The sequence below is a fragment of the Staurois parvus genome, unplaced genomic scaffold (genome assembly GCF_062004578.1).
Source record: "Staurois parvus isolate SC_StPar_1 unplaced genomic scaffold, SC_StPar_1.0 ptg000094l, whole genome shotgun sequence".
NCBI lineage: Eukaryota > Metazoa > Chordata > Amphibia > Anura > Ranidae > Staurois > Staurois parvus.
Window position 1 is genome coordinate 1,482,818 of NW_028317890.1, and position 26,547 is coordinate 1,509,364.

At 41.4% G+C, this 26,547-nt stretch overlaps 1 protein-coding gene across 2 annotated transcripts in view; it reads right to left on the reverse strand.

Annotated features, from left to right (window-relative positions):
- MICU1 (mitochondrial calcium uptake 1) overlaps positions 1 to 26,547 on the reverse strand; it is a 331,092-nt gene that overhangs the window by 113,052 nt on the left and 191,493 nt on the right. For both annotated transcript variants that reach the window (XM_089670730.1, XM_089670729.1), the window contains exon 8: positions 15,516 to 15,713. In XM_089670730.1, the coding sequence (XP_089526856.1) occupies positions 15,516 to 15,713 (198 nt within the window). The remainder of the gene's footprint in view (positions 1 to 15,515; positions 15,714 to 26,547) is intronic.

Here is a 26,547-nt window from a genome sequence, read left to right on the forward strand (position 1 = left end):
TCTAACCCATCTTCAGATGATGTGCCTGCGTGAGTTTTCTTTTTTCAAGATTTTTTTTTCCTGTAGTTTTCAACTGGTGATCCAGTAAAACACTTCTACTCCTAGATTAACTGTTTCTATGGAGGCGTAGCATTATCATCCTTGGACAGTAAGTGTGTTAGAACACCTCCCCCTCTCCTCATCTCCACAACGTGGAGTGTTCTGAAGTCCACAGATGTTAATTCTACTGGGCTAATAACATTAGTTGGAATTTCACTGCAGCAGAGAAAGCTTGCACAGAAAAGTATAAGCTCACTGGACTTACGGCAGATCAACAGGTATGTTTTTGCACTTGCATTGTATTAGAAGAGAGACAAAACATGAGCAATTTAGACACATTTAGAGATCTGTATGTTGTTTGTATACAAATAACTAACAGGTGAGCTAGATCTTTGAACAACTGATTGAACGTGCTGAAAATTTTCAAATGGTTGTGGTTGTTGAAACTTAACCTTATGCTGAAATTGTTTGACATCTAATGATTGTGCAAGCTGAGAGGTGGGATTTTGCCTCACTCGCTTTATCACTCAGACCATGAACTTTCTATTTTAATCTAAAGGTGATGGCCCTGCAAAGTGACCGAACCAGCCATTTCTCTTGACAATATTCAGAAAGCCATTTCAAATGTTACTTATCTAACGTGCATTGGATTTATTATGAGAGAAAGATGATTACTCATGTTTGTGGCTATCAAACATCACAGACTTCTCTTGTTATTCCTTTATCTATGGACAAATATGAGAACAAGAAGGGCACCTGACTACAACCCCAATTCCAAAAAAGTTGGGACGCTGTATAAAATGTACATACAAACAGAATGCGATGATTAGCACATCTCATACACCCATATTTTAGTCACAATAGAAAACATATCAAATGTTTAAACTGAAAAAATATATAAATTTTAGAAAAATATAAGGTACTTTGAAATTGATGGCAGCAACAGATCTCAAAAAAGTTGGGACGGGGCAACAAAAAGCTGGCAAAGGAAAAGGTACTAACAATGAAGAGATGGAAGAACATTTTGCAACTAATTAGGTTAATTGGGGGCAGGTCAGTAACAGTGAGTAAAATATGGGTTTATTTGTTTGGCAGATCATTGCATTCTGTTTTTATGTAGACGTTGCACAACTTTTTTTGGAATTGGGGTTGTATTCTCAGTAACCATTTGCATATTACTGACTTTAAATGGTTTCTTTAAAGTAAACCTGCTACAAACTTGAGCAATTTACACCTAACATTTGATGAATTAAAATGCATAAGCAGAGTTTACATTACATATGTTAAATCAATCAGCAGATCCAGAGATTTAGGTGTCTGACGTGTAAGTGAAGTAAGCTAAGTTATATATATATTAGCCTTCATAGATGGCATAGTATAGACACTGTCAACAGGCCTGATGGAACACAGTTACTACTCATACAAAGGTAAAAAGCAATAAGGTAAAACTAAGTCCAACAGATGAATCAGTAAGGTTATTCTTATGTGCTTGTGTATCAAAGCAAGTAACAGTATAAAAAAGTAAAGGCAAGAATGGGGCTCTGTCTGTACAGCATGATTAAGTAAAAAGGCAAAAAAAAAAAAAAGAATAGAAAAAAAGACAGATACAAGCAGAAGCAAAAGAGACTGTGTTAAGCATATCGAAAGATGATCTTGACCTACCACCATCAAACTGCCAAAGCTTCTGACTGCGTCAGACTGTATCTGACTTTGGCATGTCTCAGTCCCAGAGCAAGCATACCGTAAATGAGTGTTGTGGGCCTGTCAAATCATCAGGGTTCATGTACACCTGATGCAAAAGCACTCTTAAACGCAATACAAATGCATATACAAGTAAAATTAATGTATTTCAATGAACTTAGTTACCACCATTGCGGTGCTTTCATGTGCACTTAAATAAAATATAGCATGCTACAAACAGAACCTAAAAAACAGACTGCAAATGCACTGCAATAGCGCCAAAAATGCAAAGCAAGCACATTACAAATGCATGTAAATGTGCATGCGGACTGCATGGGATTGTGGTGTAAATGAACTCTCAGAATGACAACCAGGCAACTATAATTTTCAAATGAAAACTCAGTAATGGCAGCCTCTGCTCATCTCTCATGAAAGTGTACTTTTAAAATTTAAATAGGGAGGTAGGGCCAATGAAAGAGGGCAGGACCAAGCTCAAATTTTACAAGACCCGAGATTTAAATACATATTCAGCTGCCAATATTTTTAACCTGCGGATCTTTAAAAATCAGTTTCCAGTGGAAGAAACATCTTAATAGTGCATTATTTTTTAATTATTCAGTTTGAAATGCCCAGGCTTGTGACAGGTTTAAATCTGTATACATTCTTACAAAAACAACAGCATGACCAGAACACTTTAGCTTTCTTACGCTACACAATGCCAGTAAAAAGCACTTCTTTTAACTGCTGCTCTTAAGCTTGGCACTGCAGTCCTCAGCCTACACTGCAACGCCATGAATTTGGGAGAAAATGAATTCAGTCCTCTGGCAGTTTTTACCATCTTAATGAATTAAAGAGGTTATGTAAAGATGTGAAATCTGAATTGTGAGCAAGTCCACTGGCAAAATAATCTTCAGCCTATAGTTCCACTCACACTTTCAGTCACCCTCCAAACTAAATGGACTGCGTGCTTTAAATGCAGATTTTCTTATGGGTCCCTGGGCTGTGTAGCTATTACTGGAACACAGAATATGGGATCAAAACGAGTAATTGTATTCTGGAAGATTTTCAAGACTACATTTTAACTTTCATTTTAACTTCTCTTTGAGCTAGCACATTTTGAAAATCCATAATTCAGAAATTACGCTGTGTTATATTCTTCCCACTCTACTATTAATATGGTTTATGATAGTATATTTATAAAGAACTATTAAATATACACAATCATACATTGTCCCCATCCCTTGAACATGTAAGTCAGAATGGTCGCATTAAAATATACTGGGGTATGGAACAAGTTGGGGTAGACATAAAAAGGGAAGCTGGAGCAATTTCTACACACACCAGAAAAAGAAGGGTGGTACTTTTTGGAATATCGTAGGTCACAGTCTGTAATTATTTGTTAGTCCAGTGTTTCTCAACCTTTTTTCAGTCAAGGCACCCTTTAAAATGATAGAGAGTCCCGAGGCACCCTTTAAAATTCTGGACAGTCTTGAGGCACCCCATTCTAAATTGTGAAAAACTATTCTAATAGTTTTATATAATGCAGCAACATCCACACATGTAGGACACCCAACCCAACATTAGAGGTGATTTATTCTTCCAAAGCAAATACACTTTTGCACACTGGTACTGACTAGTATTCCAGTCCTTCTCTTCTCCCTCAGTTTTTCTCCATCACTGAGCTAATGTGACCCCAGCACTGATGGAGAGGGGGCAGGAGAGGGTCAAACTAGGATGCTGTGTAAGCAGCTGACATCCTCCTTATCAACTGATGATGTCATTGGTTGTCAGGACGCCGGCGGCTAGAAGGTCGTAATGGTGCACAATGAAAACCCGTGGCTTTGTGTAACTAAAAGGCAGGCTTCTTCCACCTGCTGGCTTGTATACATGTTTTGGGCAATTTTTAGACATTTTGCCAAGGCACCCCTGAAGAAACCTCAAGGCACACTGGTTGAGAAAGGCTGTGTTAGCCTATTTGGCCAGGTACAGTGCCCATTTTAAAGAGATGTATAATACAGAAATTGAGGAGGAACACTTGTAGCAAAACAAAGGTCTGCGGGCATTACATTTATATGAAACATAAAGAGTACACAAACACTAACCAAAAGGCACAATTAAACTGTATCCATACCCAACAATTTTTTTTTTAATTTTTAAAGTTTTGATTAGATTGGAAAAGGCTAGAAACTCTGTCACCTTTAATATCCAGAACTCCAATCACTTTCTGCTCTGGGGATGCTTTACTAGACAGGAAGTGAAGGAAAACCTGCAACAGGGACACAAAACAATAACAAGCTGACAGGGGTTCTAGCATTCCTCTACTTTCAGAAAAATGGTTATATGGTATCACAGTACTCAGATTCCTGATGACGCTCACAAAATTTTAGACTGAACTTTCTCCTTCTCCTCTGGTCATCTCCTGGTTTGAGAGGTGTAATGTGCTCAAAATTAATGCAATGTTGCGACTTCTCCATCCACTGCAGACCCTGCCAATTATGATCTCACAACATTACATTTGCGCCATCCATTCAGACTTTATCTAGTTCATCTAGCAAGGGAAGCCTATGAGAATAGGCAGAAAGATCTTGCTGCTACCTAAACTCAGAGAAATAGGGTTTCCAGAACCTGCTTTGTATTACACCACAGTTCTCATAGCCAGAAACATTAACTGGTGCAGGAATAACCCACAAGCTTTGGGTTTCCATGCAACAGGACTGGATTCCAGTTAGCAGGGGCTGCATGGGCTGTGCAAGTGCTCTTTGGGTACTACATAACCAATCTCTTTTGACATCCATAACAGGACTTTGAAGATTTTGCCTGTAAAGCCTGATGTAAAATCTGAGACAACAGTTACACATAGGCCTCATGAGGGCAGACAAATCTTTGACCTCTAGATGCTGTAAGATAGTGACTGATCTGGCTAACACCCCTAACATTGCTACACCATAAACCTTTAAACAACTATAATTCTCTCACTTTATATTTTCACTGCCTAAACCATATTTTGTTCTGTAGGCTCGGTTCTCATGATTTCTACAAGGGCCACAGTAACCTGCAAAACACTCTCTCAACCTCATATCAGACACTAAATCCTAACTTGCCCTTCTTATGGAAATATAACAGTGCATACAGCTTACCTTGACAAACAGGCAGAAGGACAGAATTTTATTATTCCCCTACAAGACATCAATCTATAGCGAATGCCAAGAGATTAATACTACAATTATGACTTGGGGTGCAGAACCCCTTTTGCCATTGCTAAGCTGCAGAGCAACAGATGTTAGCAATGTAATGCACACTGGAACATTACTCCACATCATCTGGGACTGTACACTACTGCTCCCATACTAGTGCCAAGTTACGAAAATCTTTACCCAACTCATGAATATTATTTTAATTTACAAACCCCATAAAGATATAAGAAATCGCTGCTAATCCACCTGCTGAATGCAGCCAGGGCATGTATTCCTAGTAACTGTAAGCAGTCTACACCCATATCTTTGTGACAATGGTGTGCCAGGGTGAACGGCATTAACCACTTGCCGATCGCCCACAGTACTTTTACTGCAGACGGGCAACAGCTACAGGCAAAGCAGCATACCGGTACATCGCTCTGCCTGTACTAACGCAGGGGACAGTGAAATGCAGATCCCAGTAATCGGCACCCAGTGATTATGTGATCACAATGTTAGCAAAGCTGTTATGAATCAATCTAATTAATAACAGCTTTGCTTCTGTTCCTGGTAAGCTGTGATTGGCCTACAGCTCTCACAAGGTACATGGGACAATCACAGCACCCTGTACCATGTGACCAACTGGAGCCAATCACAGATCACTGTATTTTGAACTCTCATGAACTTAACCCATTCATGACAATTCAAAGCATGCACTGCATTTACCCCCTCCCCCCCCAGAGTAGTACAATGTAATATTGCACTACTCTGATGAAATCATTTTAAAAAAATTGTAAAAAAAAATGTTAAAAATGAAAACAAAACATTGAGAACGTTTTTTTTTTTTTTTTTTTTTTAACTATCCAACTGCCCACCTGCAATGTGTGGACAAGTGATGGCTCTGTGCAAAGCAACATACCCTTATGCCGCTTTCTATTTCCGGGTGTGTGTGCTCATGCGTGTGCCCCCGCTGCCCCCTATGCTGGTCCAGGGAGAGAAGAGAGAATACAACACTGAGCCAAAGCATCACATTTTACACACACACACACTATATTAACACATCTAACACTTTCATTGCCCCTATTAACCCTTTGATCACTTCATCACCCAGTCAGTGCCATTAGTACAGAGTCAGTATGTAGAATTTTTCACTGATCGCTGTATTATTGCCACCAGCAAGGTCAGATAGCTCCAGGGTCTGTAACCTCTCCTTCCAGCCAGCGTCAGCTAGCGTTAGATTGCCTGCACACTATCGCACTCCCGCTGTAGGTCGCTGATCACTGCCATTAGTAGTATAGTGTTTGTACAGATCAATATATTTATCACAAACAGAACTAAACTAGTGCCTCCTTAATATAGTGTCTTCAAAAACGCAGTGTTAGCAGGATCAGCTCTGTTTGCTGCCAGCACTAGCGTTTAGCCCCTCCACTGTTTTTCACATAAGATTTGTATGAACTGGTTGTGGGCTAAAGCAATTTATACGGAGAGAGGAAGAAGCGCCTCTAAGTGCAGAAGACCACTTTAATATATAATAAAAAATAGGAACACTCACATGGTAGTAGAGTAATAAAAGCATGTAGGGTAATGTGGTGTAGAAACACCATGTGGATCGGCTGTCACTGGTGCCTGTATCGTCCGCGTCTCAATGGTAGGGAGCATGGTTCAGGAGGGAGACAGACGTGGAGCCAGCCGGCATGCACGTACACCTAAAGATGGCGGCTGGAATGCACGCTGAACCACAACGTCAGCATAGGCTTGATGTCGTCAGTGACCAAGATGCAATGCGACACGTTTCGGAGCATGCGCTGGCTTCTAGTGGCGGAAGCGTGCACTTTTCTCAAGCTTCTCTCACTTCCTCTTTTTAAACAGAAATGCTGGTTTCCATCAAAATTTTCCCCATCCCAACAATATGTGACATTCCAATTAGGCTACATTTCTAATTTAAAACTTGTGTCTTCCTTTTGGGCACAGCACTGTGGATTGCAATGTATACAGTTACACTTTTGCTATTGATGTCTAATAATGTTTTGTAAGCTTTTGCTTTGATCTGTCACTGCTTGTGTTTGTATTGGTGGAAATAATAATATTCTACATTCACCATTTGTGAAATGTGATTGTTGCATTTTTTCTCATTTTACTTTTTTCTATTTATACCTGGTGATCCAGCCAGTTACACACTTCCTTTCAAAAGGTGTAACAGACACATTTGGTCAAACTGCAAAAGGGTAATCTTAGATGCACTAGAAGGTATAGATGGACTTGACTAACAAACTAAAGTCACACTCCAGCTTACACTTTAAGCAGTTACAGCAACAGTTTTTTGTTCCATATGGTATGTAGGTTTTACAGCAATGAATAAAAGCGGACCATTGTAAGCATCCCTTGTCAGTGTTAAATGGTTTGTCTTAACCATCTAACTACCACTTTTGACGGACAGCTTGGTCTGTTGAAAAATATCAGACTTATTGGCTGGAATAGTGGGTGAAAATAAACATAGCAAGCCTAAAAAAATGAATGTAGATATTACATTTAAAAATTTGTAAGCTGAAATATGTTACATTTTGTTTTTGGTTTAATACAGATTTCATAATTGGCTTACAGTTCACCTTCTGAAGAAAGCAGTCACAGCCTGAGTAAAAAAGCCTTTCCTCTGCCAGCATGCTGCAGAGAAGGATCTTTGCTCTCTGTGTGCAAGGTATGGTCTCCCTGAAGAGGTCTGATGCATCCTTTGCTGTCAGACCTGTACCTCTGCAATCGGAAAATCTGATGCTCCCTGTTGATAGGTCTGACTCAGCAGGGGTGTGTGTCAGACCTCAGCAGAGAACACTGCTTCCAAACAGAGAGCAAAGGCCCTTCTCTACAGCATGCTGACAGGGAACAGGCTTTTCCTGTTACTGCTTTCTAAAGGATGAAAAATGGGCATATCTTTGACTGGGCATATCTTTTAATATAATGCACCAGCAGCACATTTAACAGATTTAAAGTGTAATTTCATTTTGGCTTTAAGACTCCTTGCAGGTTTTTTTTTTGCCATCTGTGTCTCTTTGTAAATATTTCCCTTAAAGCTGAACACCAGAGAAAAGTAAGAGTCCTCCCTTGCACTGGAGCTGTGCACACACTTCTAGCAATAAATGCATGTTTATGTCTTTATGTCTAGGTACTTGAGTAGGGAGAGAGGAGCGCCTAAACTCCAGAATAGAGAAACTCTTGATGAAGAATATAATCATTTATTGGAGGTAAAACATGGACAGATAGAGCCTTAAAGTTTTTTTTTCACCTTAATGCAGAGAATGCGCATTAAGGTAAAAAACCATTAGCCTTTACAACCACTTTAACTTTCTTTGTTGAACAGCACATTTTAACATTTTTTTCTACAGTGGAGGTACATGAAGTAACATAATCACACTCTTAAATAATATATGCAATGAGTTTCGATAAATACAGACATCCTTTCTTGCTGCTAAAATTAATAACAGGTCATTAGTAATGTGTATGATGCGCCTGGCATTTGCAATAATGTGGGTCAGTCAAGTGTTTGCAAAAGTGAGCACACTTGTCATTTTATTATACCTTATCTCCATTTTGTATGCACCATAGTCCAAAAAATGTTTAAAGAGTTACTAAACCCACAACAGTAAAATCAGTCTGTATATGCAGTAAAGCATGCTTGTTATACTCACAGTGGAGCCTAAGGGGTTAATCCTCCACATTGTGTAAAAAGGATGTTTGATACTCTCTTCTCTGATCCTCTCCTTCTTCAAGTGTCTCCTAAATATCTCCTGATAGAACAGAAGTTCAAGGGCAAGCTGCACGTTCTCAGTTTGGTGTGTATTGCTAGTTTTTTTATTCTTGGGAGAGTGCATGTGATCAGCACAGGACCAATCAGCACTCTGGAGACAGAGGTCAGAGGTCCTGCATCCTCCTACAGGAGAATGAAAACTACTCCTACAAGCTGTAACCAGTGCTTGGCTGGACACTGATAGAAGTCACAAGACTGCTCTAACTGCTGATGAGAAAAGGTATTTAGCAGCTTATATTTACTAAAATAATTACACTTCCATGTTCTGTGTACTGTGGGAGACCAGATATAGTGAATGCAGGGTCCTGGGTTTAGTAACACTTCAAGTAAAGAAAAGTTAACACAACCTCTGCAGCCTCTTTATTTAAAAAACACTACATGCTTCTGCACCATACTATTGCTTATCCGAAAATAAGAATGTCTATAGTAAGTAAAACCCAGAGATCACAGCCTCCAAATATTTTCGTAGCTAACTCTTCCATGCAGAAAGCTGCTAGTTCATAAATATTCTTAAGTCAAACTGAATGCACTGCATGTTTGGCATCTACCTAGAGAGTTTCAATTATTTATAATTCATTTCAGCAAATAAATATTTAGTGTGCATTCAAATCTACAGAAATACACCATGCTGAAGTTTCTCCCTTTCAGATGCTGTGTTAACTGTACATTTAGAAATTTCTTTTTAAGCTTTGTGTTGAACCCCATCATCGCATGCATACCCATTCAACAGTGGGATAGTTAAAGCTAAACTATACCCATTAATTTTAAGTGCTTCCCAAAACAGTTTACATTCAAGGCATGTGGTGCTGCTCATTCCATTAGCCTCATACATTTTTCACTATCAGCATAGATACAATGCTACTGTACATATGTTGCTGAAATGTTTGACCTGCATGCACCTTTACCTAGTTAAGAAAGTATAGTAAATGTTTACTCTTAATTTGGAATATGGAATTACGCTGGTCTGCTAAGCCATAAAAGAGACCTTGGTCTTACAAAATGCATTCAGTGGACTATACCTTATTTAACACATTGGTTTATAGGCAACATCATGACCCTATGAGGCTGTAAAAATGTTTGGAACACTTGCACAGAAATGCTTATGATAAAGTTGAACTGTCATTAATGAGTAAAATAAAGTACCTTTTGGGAAAAATAACTATAGCTTGCAAAGGTGGATTGGCCTGTTGCCAAAACTCTACCCTTTTGGCAATTATAGATTAAGAGCCCATTTCGTAACCTAAATTTTAAAGCATGTTAAGGCAGAGCAGGTAGCACCTTAGTTGACTTAGGCAGTCTGCCAGCTAAACTTCCACACCTGGAATGAGCACAGTACACAAAGCTGAAACATGGAATTCTACTCAGAATTTGGTTGGCTTCTATTTGGACTGCCAGACTTATGGTACCTCTGATTGTTGATGTATGCCGCTGCCCAAGTCCTCTGCACCAAAAGAGTTCCAGGACCCCCCCGTCATGTTACTGTCCATCAGGAGAATCTTCCAGGCTAGAATTAAGGATTAACCCGAATCTAGGGGATGCGTGGGCAACCAGGCCAGACACAACCTGGTCCTGAGTGTCAGGCAAAATGGTGAATCCAGAGACATCAGGGTCTTTGTCCCACACAGCAAGAATGTTGTCACAATGGTCTGGAGTGGAACTGGGCAATTGCGACTGTCCCAAAGGAGGCCACATCAGGCCCTGAATTCTCATGCAAATCCAGAGTGTGGAACAATTTTTGGACTTCAAAGTCCCAAACTGCAAGCGGTGAGTCACAAGAGCATGTCCAATAGAAGAAAAACTCTGAATTGAGCAATATCTGGAGATGACCTAGATAACACAAGCAAAGTGTCAGTCCCAGTGTTGACTTTGGAAGGCTCAAGAGTAAACTGGACCTCAAAGAGTCTTAAAAGTCCTCTGGATATTGGCCACCAAGGCCTACAGCCATTGATCTCTCAGAAAGGGGTCATCCAGGTAACCCACAATAGGAATGCTCTTTGAGTGCAGTAGAACAAGCACCTGGGCTAGCACCTTGCCCAAAGGGAAGAGCAACAACTGGAAGGCTGCAAGCCTATCGCAAAATGCATGTAGCGTTGATGTAATGGAAAGAGGGAGACCTTGATCACCCTAGAGACCATAAAAATCACTCACATGAAGGGAAGCAATGACTGACCTGGCAGTTTTCCTTGCGGAATGTTTTGCACATGACTGAAGACTATGAGTGTTTTCAGAGCACGGATGGTGCAGGTGCCTCTCTTTGCTTTTGAACGGAGAACAGTTGTGAGTAGAAATCCTGAAACCTTCACTTTTCTGGGACTAAGGCAATGACCTGATAACCTCTATTAGGGCTGAGGCAGAGACTAAAATTCTGGTTTGTAGCACCTGGACACCAAATATTGTACCCAAACTTCTGAGGAGCCACCAGTCATGGAGACTGCAGGATAGACAGACATACCCCCGCAATGAAGAGACATCCCCTCATTGTGAGGAGAGCTTGCCTGCAGGCTTGGTGGATTTAGGAGTCTAAGTTTATGAATGACTTAGGCTTGGATTTGGTGGACTGAGAGGTATGAATAGAACTCAGCTTAGCATCAAAGGTAGTGGCCTTGTTAAACTGAAGCTTAGTATTCCTTTGTTGATGCAAGTAAGTGCCCTTTTCCTTGAGATATCTATGAAAAAGTGCCTAGCAGTGCCGCCCACTGTGCCCATCAGTGACACCCATCTGTGCCCATCAGTGCCACCCAGCAGTCCTGCCAGTCAGTGCCACCCATCAGTGCCCATCATTGTTGCACATCAGTGCCAGCTCATCAGTGCCGCCTATCAGCGTCCGTCAGTGCTGTCTATCAGCGCCCATCAGTGCTACCTCATCAACGCACATCAGTGAAGGAGAAAAATTACCTGTTTGTAAAATTTTATAATAGAAACAAAGAAAAAATTTTTTTTTTAATTTTTGCTCTTTTTTTGTTTATAGCGCAAAAAATAAAACACCCAGCAGAAAGTACATGATAAATGATAAAAATTTCATATGGGAACAATGTTGCATGACAATGTTGCATGACCTTAAGAGAGTGAATTCACACCAGACATCCCAAGAATATTGCTACACTGAAACAGTTTTGTGAAGAGGAGTGGTCCAAAATTACTCCAGATCGTTGTGCAGGTCTGATCTGCAACTACAGGAAACGTTTATGATAAAAATATATAGAGTGCAGCGCTAAACATTTAACGAAAATCATAAATAATACAAAAAGTCCTCCTGCAAAAAGATGTAAGAGAATGGGTGCTCAGGTGATCAGGTGACTTGATCCTGGTATTCGTGCACGTATGTGATAAAGCAATGCGCACTCACCAGACCCCCATAAAACATGCGCCTTAGTATATATATGGTCCAGATGTCATCCGGTAATGGGTGATCCTCCCTCAGCTGTATGTAAGGCTGGTGGTCCACTCCCCCTTAGAGATCCCCCTAGTGTGAGGTATGGTCCGGATCCAGGTCCCTCCGGTATATCCAGGAGTAGGTCTGCAAACTAAAGTGCTCCCCTGGAGAGCGGATGGCTCCGTGCACAGTGTCTGCAGCCCAACTGAGCCTGTCACACCTGCAGCAGGTGTGACAGTATCTGAGTTGTCCTGTGGACAGTTGCAGATAGTTGAAAGGGAGAGCAGTTCTTCTGGAGAAGGTCATCTAGATAACCTGTGGCATGAATGTCCTGAGTTTTTACAAGGGCAAGAAGAGGTGCAAGATCCTCTTCTGGAAAAGACCTAATCTGGGAGCAGAGGATAGGTCAAATGGCAGTGCAAAACAGTGAAAAGTGTAGCTATTATCTCCTAATGTAAAACACGGAAACTGCTGAAGAGGAAGATAAATGGGTATCATGGATGTCTACGGATGTCAAGCAATCCTCTGGTCTAAGAGGCAATATTTGACCTTGCGGATTCCAAACAAAGTTTTGGAAAATATCAGTGGAGGGATTTTAGATACAGAATAAAATGCATACCCCGTTGGGCTTGGTACCATGAATAGGATCCTTTGAAACCGCCTTGTGAGGGCACTGGCACAACTCCCTGGGACAAGAGCTGGTTCAGGAGATTCTGTAAAACTAATTTTCCTTGGGCAAATTATGGTTGATTTGAGAGAAGAAAGCAGTGAATACAGTTCTAGACTCTATTTTGCACCCTTTTGAAACTACAAATTGAACCCACAGGTCTGAGACTCTGTTACTAAGAGAGAAGCAAATTAATAGACTTCCCCCTATTCTTAGGAAGAGGGCTTTAAGGAAGTATTGGTGGGCTTTGTGGGCCAAGTCTTTATCTTAGCCTAAGGATGGGCTACACTTTTCAAGCTGAAGCCTGGGAATAAGACTGGTCCTCTGTGTTTTGAAAAGGTAAAGACTCCTAAAGAAGGGGGGTTGTTGAATTTTCTGCAGTGGAGAACCTTTCCTCCTGTGCCAACTTTGATGAATCTGTCAAGATATAGCATTCTTTTACAGGCAGCTTCAGCTGACCAGGACTTGAGCCACAAAATTTTGCAGGTGAGAATTGAGGCTACAGCCATTCTGTAAATTTGTGTCATTACTTGGTCTAGGGAATTCACAAAAAAGAGCATAGCAAGAGATATTTTCTGTAATTGCTCAGAATACAGGAACATATTGGTTGTTCATTTCCCTACACCAGTTAGCTGCAGGTTCACAGACAGAAATCCTAGTGATAGCGGGTTGCAGAGCTGGGCCTGCAAGTGTAAAAAGCCTTTAACAGAGTATTAAACTTCTAGCTACTAGAATCTTTGAATGAAGAAACATATTAAATTGGCACAGTGGAATGTTTGTTTAAGACTGAGATGTCAGGACCTACTATCAGAAGAGACCATTTTTTATTGACCTCTTCCACTTTCCACTGGACAGTGCTCAGCAATGATTTTCGGAGAAGTGAAAATCTGTTGTGGGTTCACCCAATCACCATAAATTGACCATTCTATTTGTTCATGAACAGGGAATGTCCTTTTTGATTTAGCAGCTCTCCTTGTACCCAATGTGAAATGGCGAAATAGAAGAGATTCAAGTGCAACAATGCCAAGGCTTTTGCGTACAGCAGAAATGAGCTTATCAAGAATTGTCACTCCGAGGAGTGTCGTGGTTCCCTTTCACCTGGTTTCTGCCATAGCTATAGATGAGGGTATTCCCCTGTGGTATACTCACAAAGTAGGGTGCAGAATGTAGAGTAAATGTGTCCGGGAAGAAATTAGCAGCAACCTAGTTACAGACTGTCCTGTAGTAAAGCCCTTATGGCAAAAGGCAAGAGGAAGAGCCTGAATACCTTTTAAGGGCTTTGGGGGGGAAGTGGTGGTAAAGTGTGCAACCTGTAGGGTGATGTGGCACCTGGTCATTAAATTTAAACTAAGCTCTGAGTGGTTGAGTTTTAATACCAAGTTTGAAAAGTTTACACTATGAAGGGCATGCATTCCAATCATAGCTCTCTATTTTTACTGAACATTCAGAGATATAGGGTGACCCTATCTAGCCTGCCTTTGTCGCTGATCCCAATACAGTTGTCACAGTGGGCATACCTCAAGGGTTCTTCAGGGTCTAGGTTCCAAAGGAATGGACTACGGCCTTGGTAATGTATAGCACCCTGCGGCTAACAACACAAATGGCACAAAGTGCTGAAGTGAGTGCCCATGCAGGATCCAGTGCCAGCTTTTTTTCCCCGGATGAAGTCATCGAGGGGCGTGATGTAACACATGGGAGGTGCTGGGTGTCAGAGTACTGAATCGTGGTTGTATACATAGTTTTGTTTTAAAGGAGCTTTGACCTCAGATTTTATGTAAGTGCAATACTTTTAATAAATTGCTTGGTTTTCAGTACTACACTATGAGAGGCTGTTCTGTGTTTATATTAGCATTTCAGGGAGGAAAAGACTGTCCAATTTCCCAAGAAGGAGAGACCATTCACCTTATATTTATCCCTTAAAGGAAAAGTGCATTTAGACCTAATAACGTATGTTCTTGGATCTAATTACGGAGGTGAGCGCAGTATCATTCAGGTGATGGGAGTCACTTTTGCATGAAGGTGGCTAATATAGATTCAATTAATCACATATGGGAAGAAGATGCATGTGCTGCACCAAGGAGGATTTGTTTGGACTGTCACGGATTGATTGAATTGAACAATTTGCTTTAGTGTCACTTATTGATTAATATTTATTGTATTATATAACACTTGAGGTTGCATTTCCATTTAATATAGTCGCATATGCATTTATGTTTCATGCATTTATTATGATTTAGTTGAGATGTGAAGGGAGCACCGCATTTATCTTTTTAATTTTAACAAACCATAAGTGGCATGTCTTTGGATAACTGGGACTGGGAGGGGAATGGCCCTGCTCAGAGATTGGCGGAATCCAGCAGTGTGCAAAACATCAAAAACTGAGAGGGCACAAACGCCTACAGCATTGTCCTTATCCCTTTATTATAAAAAACAGACAAGAAATATACTCACACACATAATGAGCTTAAAGGCATATAGAAGCATGAAGCACACACTGAAGAGTTGGAGACAAGATGATGAGAAGCAGTTGATGCGTTTCGGAGACCTGGTCCCTTTCTTCAGAGCTATATTTCAATAAGAATTCCCACCTAACAAATATGCTATGTGTGTTTTTGAAATTGCACAGCAATGGGTACAGGGTTCAAATTTCTAAAATGATTTTTTTTTTTACATTTGTTTAGGGAAGCCTGAACAGATACTTTTTGTAAGGGTAAAGCTTGTTCTAGGATCAAACAGAAGGTGAAAGCCTTCATCAACCTAGGACATAAAAAATATATGACTTACCTCAAGTTTCAGCACATCATGTTGGAGTTTGCGCTGAAATTCCAAAAAGCTGCTGATGGTAAGCTTCCCTTTCAGATCAGCACCAAAGAAGTAGGTGGTAAGTGCAGAGCTGAATCCAGTCTTCAGCGTGTTCCCAGTGGTCGAGCGGTCCCTATGACGCATGCCCATGCTGGTCTGAGATCGAATGATGCTTTGCACCTATACAGGAAGATAAACTGATTTTAACAACAGCAACTCGCTTTTTTATTTATTTCACAATTTGATCTGCCTTATGTAAAACAATTGAGTTGTTGACAATTTACTGAATGCTACAGTAAATTGTCACAAGGGAAAAAATAAAAAAGAGGTGGGCACCAATTGCATGATTCTTGTATTCTTTGACAAGCATGAACTTCAAAGTTAGATTCTGAAATCCAGAACTAATTCTTAGGAACAGGGATGCATGCTTCTGTCCTAGAAAAGTATTGTATTGGCAAAACTGTTCTTTATAAGGGCTCTTTTGCACAGGTGTCTAAAAGCCATTTTTAGATGCATAAAGTTTTGTATGCATTTAAACGCAGCACTGAAGGAATAAATGGGGCCATACACACAGTTGCGTCAACAAAGGTTAATGCGTGCCATGTTTAGCAGCATACAAAGCAAGCAGGACACAGCTGTGTCCAGGGCTGAACACATCTGTGTAAATGTGTACAATCATTAGAAGAATTGTATGCTTTTTAAACGCTGCATATGTGTGTGAATGTCCATTCAGAGGAGTGCGGTTCAGGAGAGAGCCAGCTCAAGTTTCGAGTGACAAGGGGTCGGAGCCAGGACCGCCAGCATGGGACCCAAAAAGAAGAGGATCAGGTCTGCTCTGTGCAAAACCATTGCACTGAGCAGGTACGTATGGCATGTTTGTTATTAAAAATTAAAACAGTTAGAATTACTTTAATGTAATGTAAATTGCTGCACCAAAAGGGCTTTTTATTATTAGTGTAAAGAGTCTGGAAAATAGGGCTTCCTTCTGGGTACATTGATTGTGTGAAGCTTTATCAAACTCTACTGATTTGATTTGGAATACAGCTGTGCAGTCATTTTGTTCCAAGTTTTCAGTCTCCATAACTGAAAATTTTTATTAAAAAAAAAACACTTTCTTTACAGTGCTACATCAATCTTCAATGCTAATGATCAAATCAAACAAGTGTGATGGTTTCTTTAGCAGGTTACATATAAAAATGGTCTTCTCATTATGGGACCAGTACATTAATGAAATGAAGGAGACAATATTCAAAAGTTTCTGTAGACTGACATCAACTCTCCTAAAATTGTTTGTGGAAAATTAGATACATATACAACAGTTTACATTTCATAATGCATATGATGCATAATAAAACATTGACCTTTGTACTATGAACGTATCATTCTGTAACTTTCAACTTAAAGCAGAACTTTACTCTCTCAATCAACATTGGCTCTTTTCAATCCATAGGCTGCTAACATTAGTACCGTATTTGCCGGCGTATAAGACGACTTTTTGACCCTTGAAAATCTTCTCAAAAGTCGGGGGTCGTCTTATACGCCGGTACACATGTTAGGGGGGCTGCGGCATTAAGTACAGGGGTTTGCAGGGGCTGATGTCTCTTACCTGGATCCAGTCCCACGACGATCCGGTCCAGGAAGCGCGGCGTCTCCTTCAGTTCGGCCACTGGATGTTCGTGCGGCTGCTCGGCTCCGCCTCCTCACCGGTGATTGGCCGCCAGAACTGTAGCTCAGGAAAGGCACACAGGCGGCCAATCACCGGCGAGGGGGCGGAGCCGAGCGGCCCCGCGAAAATTGAGTGCCGGAGCAGCAGGTAAGTGTTCTGTGTAGAGGTGCTGCTGCAACCACATATGCTGGCTGCAGCAGCACCATACGAGAACAGGGTCAGCAAGTCTCAGTGGGAGGAATAGTGCCCCATCATTGGTGTCACTGATACCAATGATGGGGCACTATTCCTCCCACTGATACCAACGATGGGGCACTATTCCTCCCCCCCACTGACACCAACGATGGGGCACTATTCCCCCCCCACTGACACCAACGATGGGGCACTATTCCACCCACCACTGACACCAATGATGGGGCACTATTCCACCCCTCACTGACACCAATGATGGGACACCATTCCTCCCACTGACACCAATGATGGGGCACTATTCCTCCCACTGACACCAATGATGGGGCACTATTCCTGCCACTGATACCAATGATGGGGCACTATTCCTCCCACAGACACCAATGATGGGGCACTATTCCTTCCACTGATACCAATGATGGGGCACTATTCCTCCCACTGACATCAATGATGGGGCACTATTCCTCCCACTGACATCAATGATGGGGCACTATTCCTCCCACTGGTGTGCATTGGAAGAGGGGTAGTCTTATACGGCGAGTATAGCCCAAACACTACATTTTAGCAGGAAAAGTAGGGGGGTCGTCTTATACGCCCAGTCGTCTTATACGCCGGCAAATACGGTAAGTAGGTAGGAAAGCATATCACAGTTGCTTCTTTCTTCAGTTACTTCTTGGTTTTTAGGCCTAGGCAAATTATGTCTTATATCCCAAGAATCTTCGGGAGGGGAGGAGGGGAGGAGGGGCTTTCTCAGCTAAGCACACCCTTCTTCTTGCATAATTAAACTAAGGACAGATGGATTCCAGAAGTAAATGCTAGAAGAACTCAAAGTGATTTCTCAGCGAAGTAAAGCATGGAGACATGGATGGATGAGTTTGCTTTGAAAATTAAAAATGAATTAAATAGCGTTTTTAGTTTGTGGTGCTCAAAGGCAGTGTAGTTCCACTTTAAGTATAACACACAGATACAGGTGTACAGTGTAATGTCCAGTGCTGTTTACATATGTAAACAGGAAAGTGTTTGTCCATGCTTTGCTTAACCACTTGCTGACCGTATCACTTAGATGCGGAGACAAGGTGGCTCTCTTGTGCTGGATCATGTACCTAGTAAGTGATCCAGCATTTCTGGGTAGGGGGCATGTACTTGTGCTCACTGCCTGTGATTAGACACAGCACAAGCCGATCTTCGGGTCTAAGGCAATGATCGAAAACCAGGGCAGAACTCTGTCAATGTAAACAATACAGAGCTTTGCTCTGTCAGCGGGGATGTGTAGATTTCTGTTTCCCTGTAAAGCAGGAAATAAAAACAGTCTCATCCCCTAGTAAAAGCACCTCACAGTACACACACAAAGCACTGTTAGGCATACACATAACCCTTTGATCACCCCTAGATGTTAATCCCTTCTCAACCAGTGTCATTAGTAAAGTGTCAGTGTAAATTCTAAGCACTGATCCCTGTATTAGTGTCACTGATTCCCACAAAGTGTTAGTTATTGTCAGATTGACCGCTGTACTATTACAGTCCTGCTATAAGTCACTGATCACCGCCATACTAGTATAAAAAATAAATAAAAATTCCAGTATATATCCCATAGTTTGTAGACGCTATAACTTTCATGCAAACCAATCAATATACACTTATTAGGATTGTTTTACCAATAATATATAGCAGAATACATTTTGCTCTAAATTTTTGAAAACATTTATTTTTTTTTTTTGCTTTTATTGGCTGTTTTATAGCAGAAAGTGAAACATATTTTTTTTTTCAAAATCGTCCATCTCTTTTAGTTTATAGCACAATAAATAAAAACCTCAGTGGCGATCAAATACTACCAAGAGAAAGCTCTATTTGTGTGAAAACTTTTTTAGAAATTGCATGTGGCTACAGTGCTGCATGACCACGCAATTGACAGTGAAAATAACACAGTGCAGTATAGCAAAAAATGGCTGGGTTTGGAAGGGGGTAAAATTTTGCACAGGGCAAGTGGTTAAAGAAAATTCAAAAGCTTGCAATGAACTAGGCAGTGCTGACAGTCCAAATAAGAGGCCGAGTTCATTTGTGGCATATCAATAGGTATTTATCTGTATTTGGAGGGTTTTAAATGATAGAACTGTGGGAAAGGTGAGGGTATAGCAGAGAGCTACTGTATTTTTGTGCCCCGACACATACTTTATTTAATAAGTCTTTATGGGAAAAAGAAAAAAAAATTCAAATATACAGGTTATACATGCAGTCCTTCGACAGCAGCACATATTCATAAGCCACATGAGCTACTGACTATAAACTTGTAAAAGTCTAAAAACAAAAACATAATAATTTCCCAATATGAGAAAATCACAATGCCTAGAAGGCAATTATAACCAATGTGTAATGTTATAAGTAAACAATGGGGTGGAAGCTGCCATAGTTGGGGAGGAAAAGGAAGAGAGAGGGTCAAGACACCACTGTTGGATGAGAGGGAAGGGCAACGAAAAAAAGGAGGTTAGGGTATTTTTTTTTATTTTTCACTTTGCTACCGACCACAAAAAAATATCGCCCCTTCCTGCCCTGACCTGGTCACTGCTGTCTAGAACAGTCAACTCTCATCCTCCCTGGGCAGACGCACTTGCTCCCCTCACTACACAAAGATTTACACCCTTATCACTACAACATTGGCAAACTGACAACACCAGAAATTTCAAAAGACATAGCCATGCTCTTGAAAGACTGTGACTTAAAACTAAATCACTGAAAGACTTGCAGATCTTGCCTCTGTGCTGCCAAACAAACCTATTTTGCCACTTTCACTAATACCATCTCATCCAGTCAGCTCTTCTCTACCTTTAACTAAATATTTCGTCCCCCAACAACCCTCTTCACTCCCACCCAGGAGGATTGCCAATCATTTATGAATTAAGAATTAAGCAATTCATGATGAGATCTCCACTGTCCAGATATCTCCCATACCTAACACAGGGATGCACAAATCCTATTGCCTGATGCCCAGGAAAAGCAGTTCCGGGCACGAGACAGGTGTTTTCTTTCTTACCTTTAGCCCTGCCGTGGGCAAGCAGCAGGGTTACTTTATTCTCTTTTCATTAAAGCGATCCGAACGGCTATTTAGCTGCTGGATTGTTTTTAGTCCTCATGCACCCGGGACGTTTTGATCATTCTGGTAACGTTAGCTGTGTAAAGTCACGTTAAAAACGTGAGTTTTTTAGCATTTTTGCATTAGCATTTTGCCACGCTTTCCCACGTTTGCGGTTTTTTAGGTGTTTTTTTTACCAATAAAATTATTTTTTTTTTTCTCAAAAAAAGTCCAAAAACGCCGGCTTGCAGCGTTAGGGTGTTTTTACAGCTAAAAAACTCCTCTAGAAACCCACTAGTCCTGGGGGTTTTTTTCCAGCCAAAAGCAATGATTACAGTGTACGTGTGCATGGACATATAGGATAACATGCTGGGGGGTTTACTAGCTGTAGAAAAAACATCAAAAGTCAAACACAGCAACTGTAAAAACGTCAAGTGTGCATGAGAAGCAAAACCGTGTTTCTCAGGCTAACCATTCTCACTGGCAAGCCTGGGAAAGGGTCAGAGCAACAGAGAAACAGCATCCTGGAAGTTCAGTGACATATGGTAGAAGGCGCCAAATGATCACGTGTGGGTGGAGAGCTGAGGTGGAAAACGGGCATGGAGGGGACTATGACAGCTGTGTGTATCTGCTACAAGTCCAAGCTTTCTTCTGTTCTCTGTACTACAAGTCCCAGCATTCCTCTATATCCCTGTACTACAAGTCCCAGCATTCTTCTATGTCCATGTACTATGCACTGTACTGTAGGGTCTACTTATTTTCAGCCGGCAATACTCTTTCTCACTAAAAGCAATCCGAGCAGCTAATTGACTGCTGTATCACTTTTAGTAGCAGCGGGAAGGGTCGATACACACCCCCTCCAGCCACTCGGCAATGTTTCTCGGCCCTACCGTTCTCACCTGGGAAACAATCCTGAGATTCGTGCGCCTAGCCATAGATGTGAGGAGAGACCAGATCATCTCTATGATCTAGGAGGCTGGGAGCGATGTCATGATGTCACTTCTGGTTTAGGGTGGATGTCTACACAAAGAGGACCTGTCATGCTTTATTGTTATCACAAGGGATGTTTATATTGCTTGTAAAAGCAATAAAAGTGATTAAAAATTTTTTTTTAAAAGGACAGTGTAAAAATACATTTTTTTTAAAATAAAATAATTAAAAAAAAATTTAAAACGTTTCTGTTGACCAGTGCTCACGTGCAGAGGCGAATGCATATTTAAGTCACACACGCATATCTAAACGGTGTTTGTACCACATATGTGAAGTATTGCCACTAACGTTATAGCAAGAGCAATAATTCTAGCCCTAGACCTCCTCTAATGCTAAACTGGTAACATGTAAACATTTCTGAAGTGTCATCTACGGAGATTTTTAAGTATTGTAATTTGTTGCCTTTGCACAAGCATGTTCAATTTTAAAGCATGACCTGTTAGGTATCTATTTACTTGGTGTAACATTATCTTATATTTTACTATAAATTGGGTCATGTATTGTGTTTTTTAGCATTAAAATTCATTAAAGTGCATCTGCTGATCGCAGGTGCAATGCTTTACAGGCTCCTGCAACCATACATAATAAATGCACATTTTTTTACTTGCAAAAAAAAAAAATGGGCATTTATTTTTGGTCAAAAGATGAACACATAACCCTGTCACAATGCCAGTGATCCACATCTGTGATCCACATCTGTCACAGTGCAAGTGATCCACATCTGTCACGGAGCCAGTGATCCACATGTTACAGTACCCATGATCCACATCTGTCACTGTACCCGTGATCCACATCTGTCACTGTACCCGTCATCCACATCGGTCACTGTACCCGTCATCCACATCTGTCACACAGTATCAGTGATCCACATCTGTCACGGTGCACCAGTGATCCACATCTGTCACGGTGTACCAGTGTTCCACATCTGTCACGGTGTACCAGTGTAAAATTCACATCTGCACTAGTGATCCACATCTGTCACAGTCTATCAGTGCTCATCCACTTCTGTACCAGTGATCAACATCTGTTATGGCCTACCAGGGTCAAATCCACATCTGTCACAGTTTATCAGTGCTCAATATCTGTCACAGAGTACCAGTGTCAAATCAACATCTGTATCAGCGATCAACATCTGTACCAGTCAACATCAAAATGTTTAAAAAATTATACACCAGCGAGGAGGCTTTCCAGATACTGAGCATGACGGACGAGAATAGCGGGGAACTCTCTTTGTCAGATTCAGATTCTGAGTATGAGCCAATTGAAAGCAGTGGGTCAGCAATGGATTCTAAGGAGGAGAGAGTCCAAACAAAGAGGTTCAGGACATCTGAGGAAAAGAAGGCATCCAACAGTAGTGCAGTGGGGAGTACAAGCAGTGCAGCACTCCCAGAAGATAGGCAGGCATCCAAGGGTAATTCCATTGTCCTGGTGCTCCAGGGCCTTCACAATTGTGATAGGTAGTCAGGAAATGAGATGTGTAATTTATGCCTCAAGAATGCCTTTAGGCCCTACTTGGATGTTGCGCCTCTGTATGTGGCCAGGCTGTGGAAAAGTCTTACACGTGGTATCCCCATACTCAAAAGGAGTAGCAGAATGTATTATAGGGAGTAATTTTTGGTATGTGCATGCTATGTGTTAGAAATATCTTAGAATTGGACAACTTTGTGTAGAAAAAAATACATTTTCATTTTCTGTCCACATTTTCTGAAAACGTGTGGAAAAAAATGACCTGTTCAAAAGACTCATTATGCCTCGCAGAATATACGTTGGGGTGTTTGCTTTCCAAAATAGGGTCATTTTGTGGGCAATTCCATTGTCTTGGTGCTCCAGGGCCTTCAAAATTGTGATAGGTAGTCAGGAATTATGTGTAATTTATGCTTCCAGAATGCCTGTAGGTCCTACTTGGATGTTGGGCCTCTGTATGTGGCCAGGCTGTGGAAAAGTCTTACACATATGGTATCCCCATACTCTGGAGGAGCAGCAGAATGTGCTTTGTGGTGAAGCTGCAGGTATGCATGTACTGTGTGAGAGGAATAACCTGTTAATATAACAGTTGTGAAAAAAAAACTAAATTTACTTTCTTCATTTTCCAAAGAATTGTGGGAAAAAAATGACAGGTTCAAAAAACTCACCATGCATCTTACTAAATACTTTGGAATGCCTACTTTCCAAAAAGGGGAACATTGGGGGGTATTTGTACTGTCCTGGCTTGTTCGTGAGATCGGCTGTCAGTACATCAGGTTTGATCAGGTGTGTTCAATTTTCAATGATTGGTACCATAGCTTACAGAGTATATAACTTCCAGACAGACCAAATAATATACAGTGAGGAACAGAAGTATTTGAACACCCTGCGATTTTGCAAGTTCTCCCACTTGGAAATCATGGAGGGGTCTGAAATTCACATTGTAGGTGCATTCCCACTCTGAGAGACAGAATTTAAAAAACAATTCAGGAAATCACATTGTATGATTTTTAAAGAATGTATTTGTCTTGCACTGCTGAACATATTATTTGAACACCTGAGAAAATCAGTGTTAATATTTGGTACAGAAACCTTTGTTTGCAATTACAGAGGTCAAACATTTCCTGTAGTTCTTGACCAGGTTTGCACACACTGCAAAAGGGATTTTGGCCCACTCCTCCACACAGATCTCCTCTAGATCTGTCAGGTTTCGGGGCTGTCGCTGAGCAACACGGAGTTTCAGCTCCCTCCAAAGATGTTCTATTGGATTTAGGTCTGGAGACTGGCTAGGCCACTCCAGAACCTTGATATGCTTCTTACGGTGCCACTCCTTGGTTATCCTGGCTGTGTGCTTCGGGTCATTGTCATGCTGGAAGACCCAGCCACGACCCACCTTCAATGCTCTGACTGAGGGAAGGAGGTTGTTGCTCAAAATCTCACAATAAATGGCCCCATTCATCCTCTCCTTAATACAGTGCAGTCGCCCTGTCCCCTTCGAAGAAAAGCACCCCCAAAGCATGATGTTACCACCCCCATGCTTCACAGTAGGGATGGCGTTCTTGGGATGCAACTCATCCTTCTTTTTCCTCCAAACACGACGAGTGAAGTTTAGACCAAAAAGTTCTACTTTGGTCTCATCTGACCACATGACTTTTTCCCATGCCACATGACTTTTTCCCATGCCTTTTCCCATGCCAGTTGGCAAACTTCAGACGGGCCTGGACATGTGATGACTTGAGCAGGGGAACCTTCCGTGCAATGCATGATTTGAAACCATGACGGCGTAGTGTTCTACCGACAGTGACCTTTGAAACTGTGGTCCCAGCTCTCTTCATGTCATTGACCAGCTCCTCCCTTGTAGTTCTGGGCTGATTCCTTACGTTTCTTATCAGTGATACCCCACGAGGTGAGATCTTGCATGGAGCATCAGTCTGAGGGAGACTGACAGTCATCTTTAGCCTCTTCCATTTTCTAACAATTGCTCCAACAGTTGATCTATTTTCACCAAGCTGCTTGGCAATTGCCCCGTAGCCCTTTCCAGCCTTGTGGAGGTCCACAATTTTGTCTCTGGTGTCTTTTGACAGCTCTTTGGTCTTGCCCATGGTACTAGTTGGCATCTGACTGACTGTGGGGTGGACAGGTGTCTTTAAAGAGCTCAGACAGGTGCTACTAAGTTAGAATAATGAGTGGAGTAGAGGTGGACTTTTTAAAGGCACAGTAACAGGTCTTTGAGAGCCAGAATTCTTGCTGTTTCTTAGGTGTTCAAATACTTATGTTCAGCAGTGCAAGACAAATAAATTCTTTAAAAATCATACAATGTGATTTCCTGAATTTTTTTTTTTATTCTGTCTCTCAGAGTGGGAATGCACCTACAATGTGAATTTCAGAGCCCTCCATGATTTTTAAGTGGGAGAACTTGCAAAATCGCAGGGTGTTCAAATACTTCTGTTCCTCACTGTACATCGGTTGGGATTATTTTTACCAAAGCAATGTAGCAGTATACATTTTGGCTCAAATTTATGAAGAAAAATTACTTATTTGCAAAATTGTGTAACAGAATGAAGAAAAATGTTTAAATTACAGCACAAAAAACCCAGTGCTAATTAAATACCACCAAAAGAAAGCTCTATTTGTGAGAAAAAAAGGACAAAAATTTCATTTGGGTACAGTGTTGCATGAATGAGTAATTATCATTCAAAGTGTCAGAGTGCTGAAAGCTGAAAATTGGTCTGGGCAGGAAGGGGGTAAAAGTGCCTGGTATTGAGGTGGTTAACTCACATCTTCAATCTCTGCCTCTCTACTGTCACCTTTCCCTCCCCTCTAAAGCAGGCACTGGTCAGTCCCATATGTAAAATCCCTCCCTAGACTGCACCAGTCTGCTTAAGACCTGTGTCAGGAATGGACTAGCCAGCAATGGTGGGACTCACCTGCCTTTTGATCTGCAGTACCAGGGCTGGCCAGCGGATGCTCCCAGCAATCAGAGACTCAACTTTGCAGCCAGCTAACACCTGGAACTGATTATGCTGGGGTATTTAAGGGATGGCCAGACTTGCAGACTCTGCCTTGGTGTTGTGTTTCTCTTGGGCCCTGTATCCTGTTCCTGCTCTCTGTTCCTGCCTGATTCTCTGCTACCTGTTCTGATCCCTGGCTTGTCTGACCATCCCTCTGCCTGACCCTCTGTACTACGCTGCCTGCTACCTGTTCTGATCCCTGGCTTGTGACCCTGACCATCCCTCTGCCTGACCCTCTGTACTACGCTGCTAGCTACCTGCTGAACCTGGCCTGTGACCCCGACCAATCTCCGCTTGCTCCCCCTGTACCTACCTGCCCAATTGATATTGACCCGGCCTGCCTGACGACGCTTGCTTGTATGTACTGTTATCTGTGGGTGGTTGGTTTGGTTTGTTTGCACTGTATTATGTTTAGTATTGCACTGCGTTTATGTTTGTATTGTTAGTGTTAATAAATTATATTGTTTATCACATATCTGAAGTCTGCGTTTCCCTGCGTCAGTCACACACCTCTGGTCACACCTGGGAGCCCTGACAACCTGTCTCCTTGCTCTCATTGGCCTCTAAGCTTCAGAACGCCTAATCTACTCTGTGTCACTACCTCAATGACAACAGCCTTCTTGACCT